The sequence below is a fragment of the Phasianus colchicus genome, chromosome 3 (genome assembly GCF_987193195.1).
Source record: "Phasianus colchicus chromosome 3, bPhaCol1.hap1.1, whole genome shotgun sequence".
Lineage (NCBI taxonomy): Eukaryota > Metazoa > Chordata > Aves > Galliformes > Phasianidae > Phasianus > Phasianus colchicus.
Genome location: NC_143438.1, coordinates 27683936 through 27701104, shown reverse-complemented (window position 1 = coordinate 27701104; position 17169 = coordinate 27683936). Strand labels below are relative to the sequence as shown.

Below are 17169 nucleotides of genomic sequence, written 5' to 3'. Positions count from 1 at the left end.
CATTTTTTGTTTTTGCTTAATGAAGAGATTAACGTTTAGTTAAATGAGACAGTTTTCATGAAAATGCTGTTGACTCACATGAGTTCCTGAACTAGAAGAGATATAGGCAAGATGTTGCAGAAAACAAATGTGTGATGGCATCTAAACTATAGCAGAATTTGCCTAAGGCCAACAAAGCTATATAGAGGACAGAATATCAGGCACTGGTAATACAGCTCAAGTGAAGGGGAAAAGATATTGCAAGGAAGGGATCTCTGTGAGATCTGTAAGTAGCAGAGCTTTAGGTAAAGGAAACGTTTGTCTTCTAATGAGAAAGCAGCATGAAAACCTCTGGCAGGTATTTGTCTAAAGTAGGAAATTATATGAGGCCATCTCTTCAAGCAGCACTGGGTTTTAATAAAGGTTTTTTTTCTTATCCTGTAGTAGAGATATAATCAGTTCTGGACATAGGTTTACTTACTAGTGAGCGATATGGCTTGCTACTTCCAGTACCAAATGGACAACTGGGAATGGAAGGATGTGGGTGGGACCTGGGCATGGGTTCCAAGCTTGGGGTAGAAGTGTTCTGAGGGTTAAAATACATTGGTATGTAGAGTGAGAAATTACAGAAGGTAGTTTCACCACATTTGGAGCTTACGCCCTCTGAGAACAAATGTTCCCCTTCAGCAGCTTTATAGTTTGAAGGTTAACTACGCATGTTTCTAGTTTAACGCGTATCCAGTTAGCCTTTGATGCTGGTGACTTTCACTGTTTCATGCCTCTGTTAAATAGTCTTATAAGATCTGAAACAGCACATTTCCTATAGGGCACCCTGAAAGAACAAGGAAGTAGCTCTTTATATAGGTGGCTTGGCAAAATATTCTAGTCAAGTCAAGTATTTGGCCTGCTACCCAGCCTTCGATATGTAATCTTTGGGTGCTGCCAAAATACCATTCTAATTAAGTTGACATAGTCTGCAAAGCCTGGGTGGTATTATTTCAGGTTTCTTTCCTGTGCTTTCCAAAGCTGCGTTTTGAAAAGGTTGATGGAAACTGTGACACTTAGAACAGAACCTCTCCAGAGTCTTTGTTAAGTTGGGATTTCAGTCACCTCATGACCTTGAGCATTAAAGGAAGGAATATTCTTTCTTTCTCTTTCTGCAGGTGCAGGTTAATAACAATAAGTGTACACGAATGGACATGGAACATGTGATCCGCTGGCCACACTTCAGCTTTCCTTTGCACATTAACACATTAACCCTTCTATAATATATTAACTTATTCTGTAAATTTATTTTCTGTTTTGTGTTTTCTTAGTTGGAAAAGCTATGACCTGTTTGTCCGAGGAAGATATTTTTTGCTAGTAGACCAACATACTTGCCTTTAAAATATCAGATTGAAACTTTTTCAAGGGCTGAAAAGATCAAGGGAATAATAGAGAGTTTTGCATTTCTTATCTTTGTGGTATTTATTTATTTATTTTTAAGGAGAAATTCCAAGTCTGTGCCCAAGAATAGAGCACCAACAACCATTACGTTTGTTGTGGTGTTACACTTCCCAGCAGGTAGTCAGGATTGTATATCACCTATGCATTTGCAGCATTTGTGTTGTATACTACCAGTAAATGCACCTGAGATTGCAGAATGTTCTCTTTGATATAAGAGATTGTTCTGATTTGTTGGTAAGACAGTGTTAAGATACATGTGAGGTAACTATGACATCAGTATCTTAGCGCTGTGAGAGTACTTTTTGCAGCTGAGTATGTTCTGGCACAGCTGGTGTTTCACTGTACTCATTCATTTCAATGAAGCCTCCTGGTTATGTCTACCAAGCTGGACTAGTGCAATTTGTGTGTTCCAGTCACTTGAAAATGTACCTGTTGCTTTTGTTTGAGTGGGTTATCTTTTGCATTTCTTGCACTTCTATATATCTCTTGAATAAGTCTGAATCTTCTGTTCATCTTGAGAGCAATGTAGCATTTGCTGGAGTTGCCTCCTTGTGCTCTTTACAAATAGTACAAATAGGAGTTGAGCTTGCAGTCATCTGCTTGCTTGGGGTTGATGTAGTCTTGGACTCAGTTATGTTGTTGAGCTACTCACAGCTTTAATGTGTTATCACTTACCAGCTCTACCATGGTAATTCCTATCCTGCCGTTACTGTGAGGTAGAATTGTTTCCTTGTTCAGTGCTAATAGTTACTGTTATTAGTTATTCCTTCCCTGCATTTCAGCTGGCTTGTGGCTGTTTGAACAGCTGACTTCTTTAGAATAAACCATATTTGGGAATATGTCACCCTGAAATTCTTCAGATAACAAATTAATGTGCTGTTGAGATTGGGGAATGCATCTCTGCTTACAGTGTGTAATTTTTGCAGAGATTATGCAGGAAGACTTTGTTCTGAGCATTCTAAGAAAGTGAATGAGGAGTTTAGTGAGAAGAACCTCTGTGCTTAAGTATACCTCTTGTGATACTCAGAGATACCATCGTAGTGAGAAGCACTCTGTTTGAATTGAAATGTCTAAACTTGCCCTACAGCTTCAGCCATTTATATGGTATTAGACAATGTAAATAAACTAGTGCTTATTCACTAACATAAATTATAGATAACTGTAAAAGCCTCAGTCAATTGATTTGCTCCAAAAACACGAGCCTCGCTGTCTAAATATAAGCTTCTGATAATCCTAGTTAATAACTCTCCAAAAAAAAAAAAAAGAGAACTTGTACAAAGAGAACAGTGAGTGACACATGTACACTTAAGCTTACTGTTGTGTTAACAGTTAGTAGTAAGTGCTGTAAGTCATCAAAATGAAAAACCTCTCTAACGTCCTTGCTCTGCATTGACACTTTTCTGGCTTAGTCAAATCCAGGAGAAATATTTTGACCCACGTGAAAATTTCAGAAGGCAGGAAAGACAAGAGGAGAAATTGTAGGTGGCGTTGACAGATACTTGCCTACGCCTCTGTATGCAGGTTGGTTAAGGTGTTGTAGCCAGTCCTGTGTTACAAAAACTGCCGGGTTCTGTGAGAAGCTTTGCTAAGCCCTCTGTGTAAACCTCACTGAGAGGGAAGCTTCCATGTAAAAAGCATCCAGGCAAAGAAATGCAAGCTGTGAATAACTGTGATTATTGTAGAATGGATCTTGGGTGAAAGCTGGTCGTGTTGTCATGTGGAAAGAGATTGTTTTGTTCTTAGTTTTTTCTTTCCTCTTTATTTTGTATTGGTTAGAAGGGGAGGTAAAGCTCTGGAAGATTTTCCTTCAAAATCAAGGAACGTTGCAGAGAAATGAGGAAACAGAGGGAAGACAGGGTGCAGATGCTTTAGAGTACTGCTTTGTGAATTTGAGTGTCCCTTTTGCCCTAGATGCTACTACGCGCTCTGCTAATATTTGTTGTCAGGGGGTTCCAAAGATTACTGGAGTGGGGAGCATCCTATCCTTTTGTCACCTTAGTAAGGTGACAGAAATACTTGGGTACATCTTGACATAACGCTTAGTGATACGCTGTTGTTTTAAGCTGTGTTTTCAGCCAGAATATGTAATGATATGATTTCCTTCAGCAACGGCAAAATGCATAGCGTGCAAGCTGATGCACTTATTCTATTTCTACAGCAGCTATGTAGAAAAATTTTTTTGTTTTTGTAGTTTGATCTGGGTTGGAGGCCAAGAGCCACTGGCTTTCAAATCCCACCCCGATGTCAGAGAGAAGGACCATTCTCACCAGTGGAAGGTTGAAAGAACAGAGGTTTAGTGTGCTGGATCCAAAGTCCAGTGCTTTGGTGGGTACTCAGGAAAAGCAGAAATTAAGTGCACTCTAGAAGATGCTACTTTATATTTTGTTTGGAGACTTACCTGAATGTTTATCTTCCATGAGATGGTTGGAAAGCCATAATTCTCACAGACATGCAACGGGAAAGGTTTGCCAGCTCCTAATGGCAGTAAACAAAGAAAATGAAAGTTATATTTTGCTGCCACTGAAAAGGAGTGTTCCTGTTCCCTTCCCTTCCTGCACATCCTCTGCTGCCATTCACTTTGTGCCAGCCAAGCTGCTTGTCAAACCTAAGTTTAATAAACTTAACAGAAAAATAACCCAGCAAAAACAATGAGCTAATTAAGAGAACATAGAACTTTTTTTTTAATTTTATTTTGCAAACTGAACTCATTAAGGACCGTACATGTTGCAAAAAGAGGGGATGAAAGGAATGCCAGAAAGTTGCTTGGAGGAAGTGGAGGAAGAAAGCAGAGCAAGGGATGATGAAGAGTGGGATGCCTGTCCTGTTCTTGGCAGTAATAAGCTATTAAATCATCCCAACTGTTGTGTAACTTCACTCTAAGTCTTCAGGTTAGATAATAAAAGCCTAAAATAACAGAAGGAAATAATTATTTAGGCTGTTTCCCAAATTTACAAAACTTTGGTTTGCGTAGTATGAGAAATGTGAACGGGCTGTGCGAAAAAAAAAAAAAAAAGGAAAACGACAGCATAGATGTCAGAGTCAGTGGTGTGTAAGGGTGAGTTTCTTGGTTTTGTGGAAGAAAAGGTAGTGAGAAAGCGTATGTGCAAAATTACAGACCTGAATTATTCCCTGAATTTTCAGCTGACATCCCTGGGCAGCCTCGTTATGCATCTCTTGCCCTAGCCATGCATCTATGGACCTGCCCTACTTCTGCATATGGCTAATGGGTCTGTGTACTGTATGCTGCAGCAGAGTTCTTTACTTCAGTTTGTGTCTAATTAACATTTCATTTAGACTGGGAGGCAGTCTGTTTAGTTGTCAAAGTTCCTGCTTCAAAGCTATAGGTTTAACTATTAAAGGGTAGAACAGGATTTCATGTGATCAAGGGAGATGGTAGAACTGCACTTTCATAAATATTTCATGGCTTGTAGCAAAGTTTGATTTTAAGCTGGAATACTTTCTTCAGGGACAGGGAGAAAAATCCTTGCTTAAATGGGTAAGGTGCAAAGTAGCTGTTTTTCTCTTAGCACTTTTTATCTTTAATGTCAGCAAAGAAGTCTTGATGGGACGAACATGAACGCTGAGTCTTGAGGAGCCTTTTCAGAATTTTCAGGAAACCCAAAAATGCTGAACTGCCTATATTTTATTTAATTTTATTTAATTTTATTTGGCAAGACTTAAAGTGGGATGGCATCGATTCCTCTGTGCTTCTTCTGAAGTATGTATCTGTTTTGGCTTTCAAAAGCCTGAATTGCTGTTGCCAAGATTCTTCACTTTCTGGCAAAATTACAATGGCAAATGGCTTCCTTTACAAGGTGTAATATTTAGACTAACAGCTTTGCAATTAAGAATGGCAAAGAGAATTATATTCCCCTTTTTTATAAGACCAGATTTTTTAGTATGGAATCGTGGGTGTATTTGGACTTGACTGAAGTGCTTTTGATTGATGATTTATATTTTGAACAGTGCTTTTCATTTTAGTGTGCAACACTCACTTGAAATTTTAACTAGAACAATGCGTTGTTTTCGAAGACATATTCAAAGTATTACTCTAACTAGGCAGCTGCTCTGTATCACAGAGTTGCAAATGTGTTTTGGGTGCTTACGTTTAACAAAATGTGTGCGCACATGCCACGTTGTGCACGGGAAATGGGAAGCAATTAGGAAACTTGCAAGTATTCTTAAATGTTAGTTAATACTAATCTCAGTAGGCCATCAGATGTCAATGATAATGTCATTGAATCCTTTGCCGTCGCACAGCGATGGCATTCTGGAGTATTTGATGAGGTAATTTTGGAGTATCAGGCAAAAGAGATTTTTTGAAATGGAAGTTGCCGAAGTACCAGTTTTCAGCATGGGAAAATGAGAGACTGAGTGCAGGGAGGGATCGTGAGAGCAGGGGAAGAAGCAGGCAGGTGTTTGCAGTGATGGGAAAATAAATTTTGAGAAATCTGTTTAGATGCTGTTGGGTTGCCCGTGGAAACATAGAAGGTGTGGGGAGACATCTTTAATCTACATTTGCTGTGCACTATTAAATACATACCTAGCAGAGCTGCACTGTGCTGTTACTTGAGCAGAAGATCACCAACAGTAAGTGAAAGTTGGGCTTTTGGGTGTATTTGTTTGCCAGCTAGCACTAAGGAAACTTTGGGTTCTTCTTGATCAAACTGATACTGGGGGATTCCTCAGTCTTGTAAATTGTTAGTCTCTATGGAAATCACCACCAAAAGAGGGAAGGTCACTTAGAAATCCTTACATGTACTGATTGCTAAAGTGACATTGAAGTCTGGTGGCAAATATGCACTTCTTCCCTCCTGAGCAGCTATGTGGGTCATCTTGATCTTTTCATGTGGAGAAGGGCAGCTGGGCCTCTGTTAGCTTGCAAGTCTCAATAGCAGAAAATGTGCTGGTGTGCCTTGTGCTGCCATTAGCCAAATCTTGTTTCCATTGTAGCTGTGGCAGTAGGAGTAGCCTAATAAGAAGGCAAATGAGTCTGAGTCCTTATGCTTGTATTGGTATTGGGGCTTATTAGATGCCTTCATGTGTTTCTGAAGCATGGCTTCAAGACTTGAGTCTTCAGAGAAAGCAAAAACCTCTCCTTAATGGCATGAAGCAGAGAGGACCTGGAAGCAGAGAGGAAGGAGCTGGGATCTTTAGAGTGCGTTCTTTGTGTGGATTAATAAAACATAGCCTCTTTTCCCTGCCTCTCAGGAGGTTGAATTTAAAGTTGACCTAGGTGGTTCTGAAGGTGACTTAGAGATGGGTAGTGCATGAATTTGGTTTTAAGATTTTGTTCTAATTTCCCATCAAAACATAGCATTTTCAGTGCAGACTAAAGCTATAGTGTGGGAGAAATGGTGACACAGTATCTGAGAAAGTGAAAGATGCATAACAGAGGGAAAGAGGGAAAGATTCTTAACCTTTATATTGTACCTGAGGACTTGGAGAAAGGCCTAGGTAGGTAAAAATGTAAGGCAGTACTGAAGCTTTTTTTCCTCTCTTTTTTCCACAGTAGTTCAGTTGAAGAAAGTAGAATACGACAGGGAAAAAAAATCAAACACTGAATTACTCAGGACTTGAAAGAGAGTAGCATCCAGTAGATTTGTTAAGCTACCTTTCATAAAAGAACCTAACTTCTGATTTTCAAGAGCTCTGGAGCTTGTCTTGCAACTCTGCCAGGTTGAAATTTTTTTTTTTTCCTTACCCTCCTCCTGTTCCTAACAACCACTTGCAGATTAGTTGTTTGTGTTGTTGTTGTTGTTGTTTTTAATTATTTTTCTCTTGAATTTAAAGACTTTGACAGATGGCACAAGTGGAATCTGGAAACCTTCCTGGGTTGGCAGTGACCATACTGTTGCCATCTCCCTGTTGTGCGGCAGTAGGTGTGTGGGCTTTGTGCTTCCAGAGGTGCCATTCCCTTTGCTGAGGGTATGTAAGGAGCAAGTGATAGACCAGAAAGCATAGCATAGCCTGGTGACAAGCGTAATTTCTAGTTAATAGGTAACTTAATCTACTGGTTTGCCAAGTAATTTCAATGCAAGTAGAAGCAGCTCATTGAGACCAGCATTAATCTCCAGGATACATACCTATGTGAATATCAGTGTTTGTTTAGATTATGCAAGTTGGTTCAATACTTTTGAGAGACTGAGATGTCATGCCTCACAATAGACTATTCTTTAGACTTGTGGATATCATACTGAAAGCGAATCTTCTTTCAACCTTTGAAATTGGGTTTATCCTGACTGTACATTGTTCAGGGCTACTGTCCATGGAAGACCTCCTTGGCCATTGAAAACATGTGAAGTCACTTGGTTTTCAATGTGCCCAAATTGTCTGGGTTTATGCTGCATAACTGTTGTTCTATGTCCATGAATGTACTGAGTTTTGTGGCAGTAATTGACTGCAAAGCTGGTTTTCTACTTAAAAGCCAGTGGAATTTCCCTCCCTCATCTACTGCATCTAAAGGGCAGAAAACTGGCACTTGAATATCTTTCTTCCTTTCTGTGATGTTTAATGTGCATGGGAGAGCATGTGAATTTGTGTACAGGCTAAAAATCATGTTTAAAGACAATAGGAAAGAAAAAGTTGGTTATTTTTTAATCCTCTTATCCACTGAACATGTGAATTGATTCAGAGTTCTGCTCCTATAAAATATCACATATTAGTGTTGTGCTACAGTAAGGCCTTAGATCTCAAAGGTGAGCAAAGGCTTTTTGTATTATTAGGGCAAGAGTACTTTGATAAACTGCTTTTAGACAGACAAAAGAGATGTGATCTTAAATCAGTGTTAATGTATGACTGACAAGGAATGATATCATCTAAAGATTATTGCTTTCCTCTGTTTCTGCGGTGTTAACAAGTGAATACTGAAGAATGTAGCAGTGAAGCAAATAGGTCTTGATAAATTATGCAGTCTTGACTAGAGCTATTGTTTGAGGTAATTGATGATCTTCCACTGCTGTAATGGAGCTGTAGCATAAACTGCAGCACACCCTAGAGCAGACAAATTGGTTTGGTATTGTTTAGGAACGTATTTAATCTCTCTTGCTGTAAGTGAAGCAGTGGCTTTTGCTGAAACATCAAGATAAAGGCCATCATTTTGATACTCAGTTCAAAGAAACCCACAGTTGGATTTACAGCAGTCCTGATTTCCTGTTCTCTAAATACTGAAGTAATCAATAAATGTAAAATTATTGCAATGCAAGGCTGAATTCTTTTGCTATATCCCTTTAGGTATAGTTTCTTCAATCTTTGTGGGTTCAGAGGCTAGTAATACAATTCTCTGTTCTTATTGTACTGTACCAACTACAGAACAGTTGATCCTGTGCTTGCCTAATTTCACTTTAGAGGTACTTAGAAAACTGTACTCCCAAAGTTAAAAGGTTTTTTTAATTGTTTTTTTTTTCTTTGTTTCTTTGTATGTTTTTGTTTTTATGATCAGCCAAGATTTAAAGGATTTTTGTGAATTTCTGTTTAAGTTTTCCAGAACCTACTAGAAGAATGAGAAATCTCACTCTGAAAATGAAATTCTTCAGTTCTCTTTTAAGAGGTGTGGAGTGGGAGCTAGGGAGCTGTAGACCACTGTGTTTAGAGGCTTCTATGATGAAAGGCAACAAGTTGGCCTCATCTCTACAGAATTACATGGTTGAGGTAGTCTTTCCCTTTCCTCCCTCCATCCTCCCCCCCCCCCCCCCCCCCAAAAAAAAAAAACACAACCAAACAAAAAAACAAAAAAAACCAAACACTGAACAAATGAATTCAGTAAGATTTTAGTCTTAAACTTAAGTAAATGGTATGGACAAAGTATCTTGAATAAACAACTTGATTTATCCATACTGAATTTCTTGCTATTGCCAGAAACTGTTTTCTGCCAAGGCAGTAGGCTATAGGAATTGACCCCAGAAAGTTAATGCCTCAGGAAAACCTCAGAAGCACAGTAGCTTCTTCCTGGAAAGAAGCTCCCCTTTCTGAAGGGCAGGGAGGCTGCCTTATCTTAGCCAAATCTATCCTCGAGCTAGATAGAATAGAGCTGCCTCAGAGAGGGAATGGTTTCCTTGGGCCATAGGCTGCACCTCCTCTTGGGGCAGTTTTCCCAAGGTCTTTTACCTTTGTTCATGACTTCACTGTCACATAAATCTCCCCAAGAGCTTTGGTTTGGTAATAGTTCATGTCTACTGGAGAGCTGTAAACTTAGTCTGTTGTTCTGAGAACATAGTTGATAATTGTAATAGTGAACTAGACAAGAGAGTGCTTGTGGTAGAAGCAAAAGTTCTGTATCTGCTTTGCAGTCTCCTCTCTTGCTTCCACCCATCCATTCTTTTATTTGCTCAGAAGTGAAGTAGCTTGGCTGACATTGCAGAATATTTTACACTGGATGCAACTGGTTGGGAGAAACATTGGGAGTAGCAAATACTGTTTAACATACATGCTTTTGTTTAGCTTTTTTCCTTTCTTCACATGCAGTGGTCTTATTTATTTTAGTACTGTTGTTTTTTTTAATTAGTTTTTATTTCTTTAGCCAGATGCGCCTTTAAATATGTTTAAATTGTTTCTGAGTGTAGAGGTGTTGCTTAAAAGAAATACTGCTTAGCTTACCAAGTTGCTGTTAATAATCAGTTGGAGATGGAAATGCAAGACTTGAATGCAAATTTACATGGGAAATCTGACTGATGTACAACATGAGAATGAAGCTGTGGGGGAAAAGACATGCTGGAGAAGATAAAGGGGAGAGGTTGTATAGCTAGATATTGAAGGCTACTGATGGTGGTTGTTGCATTAACTACCAGATTTCAACCTTTTTTTTTTTTTTTTTTTCCCCCCCACAATTGAGAATGTAGCGTTGGCTGATAAGTGCCAGACCCTGGGGGGCTTGGGTCTGTGTGAGATGAATGGCTTTCTCTGTTGCCTGGATCATGAAAATAGAGGATCCACCCAGCCTGGGAACGGTGTTGTAGGCTCTTTTCCCTATAAAGAAATATCAATTTGAATATGTATTCTAGGCTACAGACAGCAAACTTGCAGATTTGCTACTTCAAGTTGATGCAAATCCTTGTCACCTCATCTTGCTCTTCTCGGTCTTCCCCCCTCCAACTGTTTTCAATAATAAGTTGATGTGATGTCTTCAGTATGGTTTCTGACAGTTTGTTTGTACTCTGCAGGTCCTGTGAAGCACTAGATGTAATTTGAAGAAAATTTGAACGAACAAATGGCTTTAGCTGGCTGCCCAGACTCCTTTTTACATCTTCCTTATCGGATAGTAAGTTATGAAATTGCATGTGCATGTCAGCTTGTAGCATCATATTGCTATGTGCCAGTGATTGATTGTGCATTCAAACTTTTCATCGAACTGCTAATAGCTGTCTGGCAGTTCTCTGGGTTTTGCTAAAATTTAGTAGCAGAGCCTCTGTTACCATCCTGTATTTTAGTCCTGTTGAAAAAATTGGGTCACTAACACATAATAATTTGGGTCACTGGTTAAGACTTGATACTTGTCCTCAAAATAGTCGGTTCATATTTGAAAGAAGGCACTTGGTCTTCACTGTCCTATCTCCTCTGCTCCTCCCTTCTCTCCCCTTCCCTACCCCCCTCAAAAAAAAAAAAAAAAAAAAAAAAAAGACAAGTTGCAGTACTGGTTAAATGTCTTGCACCAAAAAGGATTCAACTTGCTTAATGCTGCATTTGTAGAAACAATGGTAGAGATTTTTATACTTGGTCATGTCTTAAGTTTGTGCTGTATCTAAACAGCCAATATGGCATATTACAAAGAATATTAGATTTAAAATGAACAAACAAACAAAAAACACCCTAATTTAAAGGTCCTAGGCAAAAATGCATTCAACTTCTCATGTTTTTTTTTTTTTGTGTGTGTGTGTTTTCTCTAGGCAGTTGTTGTTGGTATAATGCATTCTTTGTAATTTTCATGGAACTGCAAATCTGTTATTTCAGACATGATCTGTTTTTTACCCTTTTTTCTCTTGTTGTCATACAGTGCTTACTGCCCCAAGGATTCAGTTATGAATTTGGGCCCTGCAGATACATAAATGATTAAAAAGAATATACTACAGTATAGAAAACTTTTCTCTCTTTGTCCCAAGAGAAACATTACTAATAGTAATTACTAGTCATGCTGCATATCTGAGGAAAAAAAAATCCTCAATAGGGTACTCATCTGTTTCATAATATGCCAGCTAACAATTTTTTCCCAACAGGAAACTTCAAATTTATTAACTAATTACTATTAGTCGCTAATTATACTAATGCTGGTATATGCTGAATTGCCAGCTGAATGTACCTGAAGACTTTTCCTGGTAGCATGAGAAATATAACAATTCCTTTATAACTGCTAGAATGCAGTTCAAGAAATCAGGTTTTCTGCAAATCTGTTGTTATATATTTAGGTGTAGTTTTAAAAGGCTACATGAATAGATGGACTTCATAAGCGTGCTGCTCTTTGAAATTATGCTGCCAATTCATCTGGAGCATCACCTGAGTAGTGATTCTAGGCTGAGGGAAAGAACATTGAGAGAGAAATGTGACACTTGTAGGCAGTGTAGGCAGTTGTTTTTGAGCTGCAAATTTCTTATTGGATGTTAAACTTTCTCATGAAAACAGTGTGTTTAGTACTCCTGTTCAACAGCCTTGAAGTACATCAAAGGGCTGTTGGTTCATGACAACTAAGAATGTGAATTTCCCTTGCTTTTCCAAACCCTATAGATAATCGGCTTTAGTCTAGGGCAGTCTAGAGGCTGGAATTCTCAAAGTGACATGGGCTACTTAAGACAGTGGAAAAGCGACTCCCTGTTAGTTAGTATTTTTGGTCATAGCTTATTTTGTGTTAGCTATCCTGAGTGCTTGTAACAGGTTTAAAGATGAGCTTTGGAGGCCTATTGACAACTATCACGCCTTCTGTCAGAAGTTAAGTTCACATGGAAAAAAAGTGGACATCTGTTTTTTCACCCCTCCTAGACCTGACTTAAAAGCTTTCATCAACTTATCTTTCAGTTTTGGCTACAGTGCCGGTTTTGTGTTGGTAAAGGGATGAAAGAAGGTTAAAGGAAATATGCTTTAGACTAGAGTGTGAGGAGTATTCTATTTTTTTGTAGTACATTATCTGACTTCAGAATGGAGGCCTGTACAAAACACTTCTCCAGAGTCCCTGAGGCTGGAATCTTATAGCAGCAACTTCAGTATTTAGAATAAATTGACACATTCGAGTTTGGGATTACATTTAAAACATATGGCAAAAGAACTGAGAGCCTTGCTAGGTGAATATGCACCACAGAATGCCCTTTAGAATGGCCTGTTGCCGAGCTACCTTTACCCTCTTATTTTTGGGGGGAGAGGAAGGATATGCATCTCTTGACTTCTGTATTGGGCTCTTCATTTGCAATGTTTCTTGCTTTTAGAAGCTTTGAGGTCTTTGTTAAGAGCTTATTTTATTTATTTATTTATTTGTTTGTTTGTTTATTTATCTATCTATCTATCTATCTATCTTCGTTTTCTCAGGAGTTAGCACGTAAACCAGTTTTACTGTGTGTATTCTCCTAGAAACAATCTCTAGCATTGTGGAAAAAATCAATACTACCTTTTAGTGGCTTTCAGGAGCCCTTTCCAAATTCTCTAACTCTTCAATAAAAATCCGGCAGTGAGAATTGGCAGTGTTTGTCTTCTGTTCCTGGAAATTCAGAACATAGTCCCAGAATTTCTCAGAAAAAAATGGGATGATTTACTGTGTTTCCGTTCTTTTGCAATCTGTAGTCACAACAGTATTTATGTGCAGTGACTTGAACTCTTGGGGAAGATTTAGTTCTTTAACCCTTTGATGCATTAATTGTACAAGTCTTAGTGACATAAATAGCAAAATGATGTTTTTCTTAGCTTCTAAAGATAAAATTCTAGGCATGTGGGAATTAGGTGTTCTGTTCATCTTCTATTTTCTCCCTTCTGTTTATTTTCTCATAACCGTGATGCTGGAATGACTTTCTGAATAATTAAGCTTCACAGAGTTTGGTTTTTGAGAGCTGGATTCTTACTAGAGCAAAAACTTGTTCACATCGTACTCTATGGCTAGCTATGCATAAAATGCACTACAAGTACTTGATCACAAAATGGAAAAGAATGGAAATTGTTTTTTCCCACATTTATAGCCTGATGCATTTCAGGGTTGGTCCTGTTGACCAGGTGAGATGGGATAGTATTGCATGTTATTCTTGAGAAGCTTTGTGCCCTTGAAGATCAGGGAAGTAAACACTTAATAGAAGTAATCAGAGTCTAGCTAGTGAAATAAGAGCTTCTTCCTAAATGCTGTTAGAATTGTAATTGTGAAGAAAATTGATTGCTGTTAATACCACAGAAGTAGTTACACTTTGCCTTGAGCTGGATACAACGAAGTACAAGTTTTCTGGTTTTAGTATGGCACTTTTGATTCTTGTTTTCTGTAAAATCATACACTGAATTGAAAGGTATCTTTGGAGATTATACGATCAAAGTCTGCAGCATCTTGAGGTTATATCTGTTTTGCAAGACTGCTTCATCTCTGTGAATTATGGGGTTTGGGGGTTATTTGCTTTGATTGGGTGTTTGAAGAGGGTATCTGTTTTAGCAGAAAGAAAGATAATCATATAGTCATAGAATGGCTTGGGTTCGAAGGGACCACAATGATTATCAAGTTCCAAATCCCCTGCTACAGGCAGGTTTGCCAGCCACTAGGTCATGCACTAGATCAGATTGCCCAGGGCCCCATCCAATCTGGCCTCAAACATCTCCAGTGATAGGGCATCCACGGCCTCTCTCGGCAACCTGTTCCAGCACCTCACCACTCTCTCAGTAAAAATCTTCCCCCTGACACCTAATCTGGATCTTTCTTCCTTTAGTTTAAAACCTTCCCCTTTTGTCTTGTCACTATCTACCCATGTGAAAAGTTGATTTCTCTCATGTTCATATACTGCCTTTAAAGATTGGAAGACCACAATGAGTTCTCCCCACAGCCTTCTCTTTTCCAGGTTTAACAAGCCCAATTCCTTCAGCCTGCCTTCATAGGAGAGCTGCTCTGGCCGGATGGCCCTCCTCTGGACCCTCTCCAAAAGCTTTGCATCTCTCCTGCTTTGGGGGCCTCAGACCTAAACATGGTACTCCAGCTGAGGCCTCACGAGGGCAAAGAAGAGAGGAATAATCACCTCCCTGTCCCTACTGGCCACCCCTTTTCTGAGGGAGTCCAGGATACCATTCACCTTCTGCACTGCAAGCATGCACTGCTGGCTCATGTTAAACTTACCATGAACCAGGACCCCTAAGTCTTTCTCAGCATGGCTACTCTCAGGGAGTTCTTCTTCCAGTTTGTATACATGTCTGGGGTTACCAGTTGTTACAGGCCTCCACTTGGACATAGAGCTCTTGACCACAACCCTTGGCTGTGACCTTCCAACCAATTCCCTATCCACCTTTAGTAGATAGTCCATCCTTTAAATTTATATATGTCCAATTTAGAGATAAGGATGTGGTGAGGGGTGATGCCAAAGGCCTTGAAGAACTCCAGGTAGATGATATCAGTTGCCTTTCCTTTGTCCATTGATGCTGAATTGGTTAGGCATGACCTATCTTTAGTGAAGCCATGCTGTCTTGGGTCACCACTCATCCCTCATGTGCTTTAGTATGTCTTCCAGGATGATCTGTTACATGACCTCCCAGGCATTCCTTCTTGTTTTTAACATCCCTCACCAAGTTTAATTCCATCTGTGCCTTGATTTTCCTAATCCTATCTCTGCAAGTCCAGACAGCATCCCTGTATTCTTCCCACGTGATGTACATGTGTATCTCAGAATTGCCTTGATAGATGTCAGAAACCTAGTTCGTATGTGACTTAGTCTCATCTCTGCTGCTTTAGGATAGAATAGTCTGATATTCAGTATCAGTGTAGGTGTATGTGATTCTATATGCACTATTTTTATGTGAATGAAATGTCTTCATTGCTTTGTTAGAAAGCATGAAAAATCACTTGCAGAATTTTTTTCCACATGGCCTGAAAACCTATGTGGGCAGAGTTGCAGAGTTGTCAAGAGGAATGTTTTGCCTCCATGTCTGCCTGACACTGTTGGAAACGCCTTCATTTATTTTGTGTCAAGGAGAGAGTATGCAGATATTCTTTCTTATGAATTTTAAGATTCAAAATAGTGTTTTAACTTACACTCTTTGGGCTTAAATGTACAAGAGTTTGATCCAGAATTTTTTTTGTGTCTCAACAGGGCAATATAGATCAACCAGAGTATACAAACAGGCTTTCAAAGTGCTTGGTCATAGCTGAGTGAAAAAACACCAGTGGCTTTATTGAATTGCATCGTTCTACATATAGTATGAAGAAATAAAGCTGAAATGTTGCTTCTGCCAATACAAAAAGTCATCAAATTTCTGAAATATGGTGTCAGTCAACAGTTATTTTGTTGATGATGCTCTTGTTTTAACAGTTTACATGGTGTATGTGGTGTATAGGGTTGACGGACTGCAGCAGACGTAAAGTACAAAGCAGTGAGAACATTAGTGAATGTTTTAACAGGATGTGTTGCCTCCAATATGAAGTTATGAAATCTGTCTCGCCAAGTGCAGATTGCAAATGTCTTTTACAGATAGAGTTGAAGCTACTTAGTAGATTTTGTTGAAGAGCAACTGGAGCTGGATTTCTAGCCTTGGTCTACATTTTTGTTGAAAAGATCTGTTAAAAGAATTGTCCCAGAAGCACTTTTTTTCCACTGATGTGGAAATTCAAGTGTGGTACACATGTGATCAGAATATTTTATACGAGGCAAAAGAAAGTTAAAGAAATTTGTATTATCCTTTGAAGCTTTTATAAAACTAGGTAGTTTTTATTCTTAAATACCTGTCAGTTACTTTTTTTTTTAGTCTCTTTCAGCAATTTCAATTGGAAAAAAAAACTGTATGCAACTGTTTGCACTTCTACTTTTTTGTTCTAATTTACACAGAAGTTGCTCAGCAAAACCAGACTTTTTTAAAAAGTTAAATGTTAACAAGTAAGTTCAGCATGCTAGATCCAGATTTCGTTATATATTATTTTCAACTCACAAAAAAAGACCCAAAGCATTCTAATGGCCAAGCATCCCTCCTATTTACTGCTTACATTACTAGTTACATAGTTAGCAGTAAGGAAGCAATCTAGATATTGGAAATCATGTGAGGAAATTACAAGTAAAGAAGTTTAATTTTGCATCTTTATATTAATGGTTTTATGCTTATTCTTGGACAGTAGTAGATATAATCTATCTTTTAAATCTTGTTTCATCACTTTTATATGAGCAGCCTCATAGATTTATCTCTAGATTAAGTTCTAGTATGTAAATCTCTGGCGTCCAATGCTTCTCTCGAGAGTCCCTTTGGCTCCTGGTATAGTAAGTCAGATTTAAAGTGCATTCACAACTGACTATAGAGTTGAAACGTGTCTCCTTTATGCCATTCTTTTCCATTCAAATGCACATAATGCTTGTTTTCTTCATTTTTAGTAAGTCTCATAGCTGCAGTCAAAAATTGATGACATAACTTACAGAGAAAACTTAATGGAATTTATTCAGATTCTTTGCAAGACTACTTAGCAAGAAAATTTCCAGGTACATGAGTGACAAGAGAATCATCAAAACTCGTCAGCACGGATTTACAAAGGGAAAGTCATACTTAACTAACTTAATCCAAGTATATGATAAAAGGACCGGACTGGTGTTTGTGGGGATAGCAGTTAATATA

General features: G+C 38.6%; 1 protein-coding gene across 6 annotated transcripts in view; it reads left to right on the top strand.

Moving 5' to 3' along the window:
• GRB10 (growth factor receptor bound protein 10) overlaps positions 1 to 17169 on the top strand; it is a 143527-nt gene that overhangs the window by 26503 nt on the left and 99855 nt on the right. For 4 of the 6 annotated variants that reach the window (XM_031589165.2, XM_031589166.2, XM_090137154.1 and 1 more), the window contains one exon: positions 10584 to 10681. The exons of the other annotated variants lie outside the window; for them this stretch is intronic. In XM_031589165.2, coding sequence (XP_031445025.2) covers positions 10631 to 10681 — 51 coding nt within the window. In that variant the 5' untranslated portion in view covers positions 10584 to 10630. The remainder of the gene's footprint in view (positions 1 to 10583; positions 10682 to 17169) is intronic. 6 annotated transcript variants of the gene reach the window in all.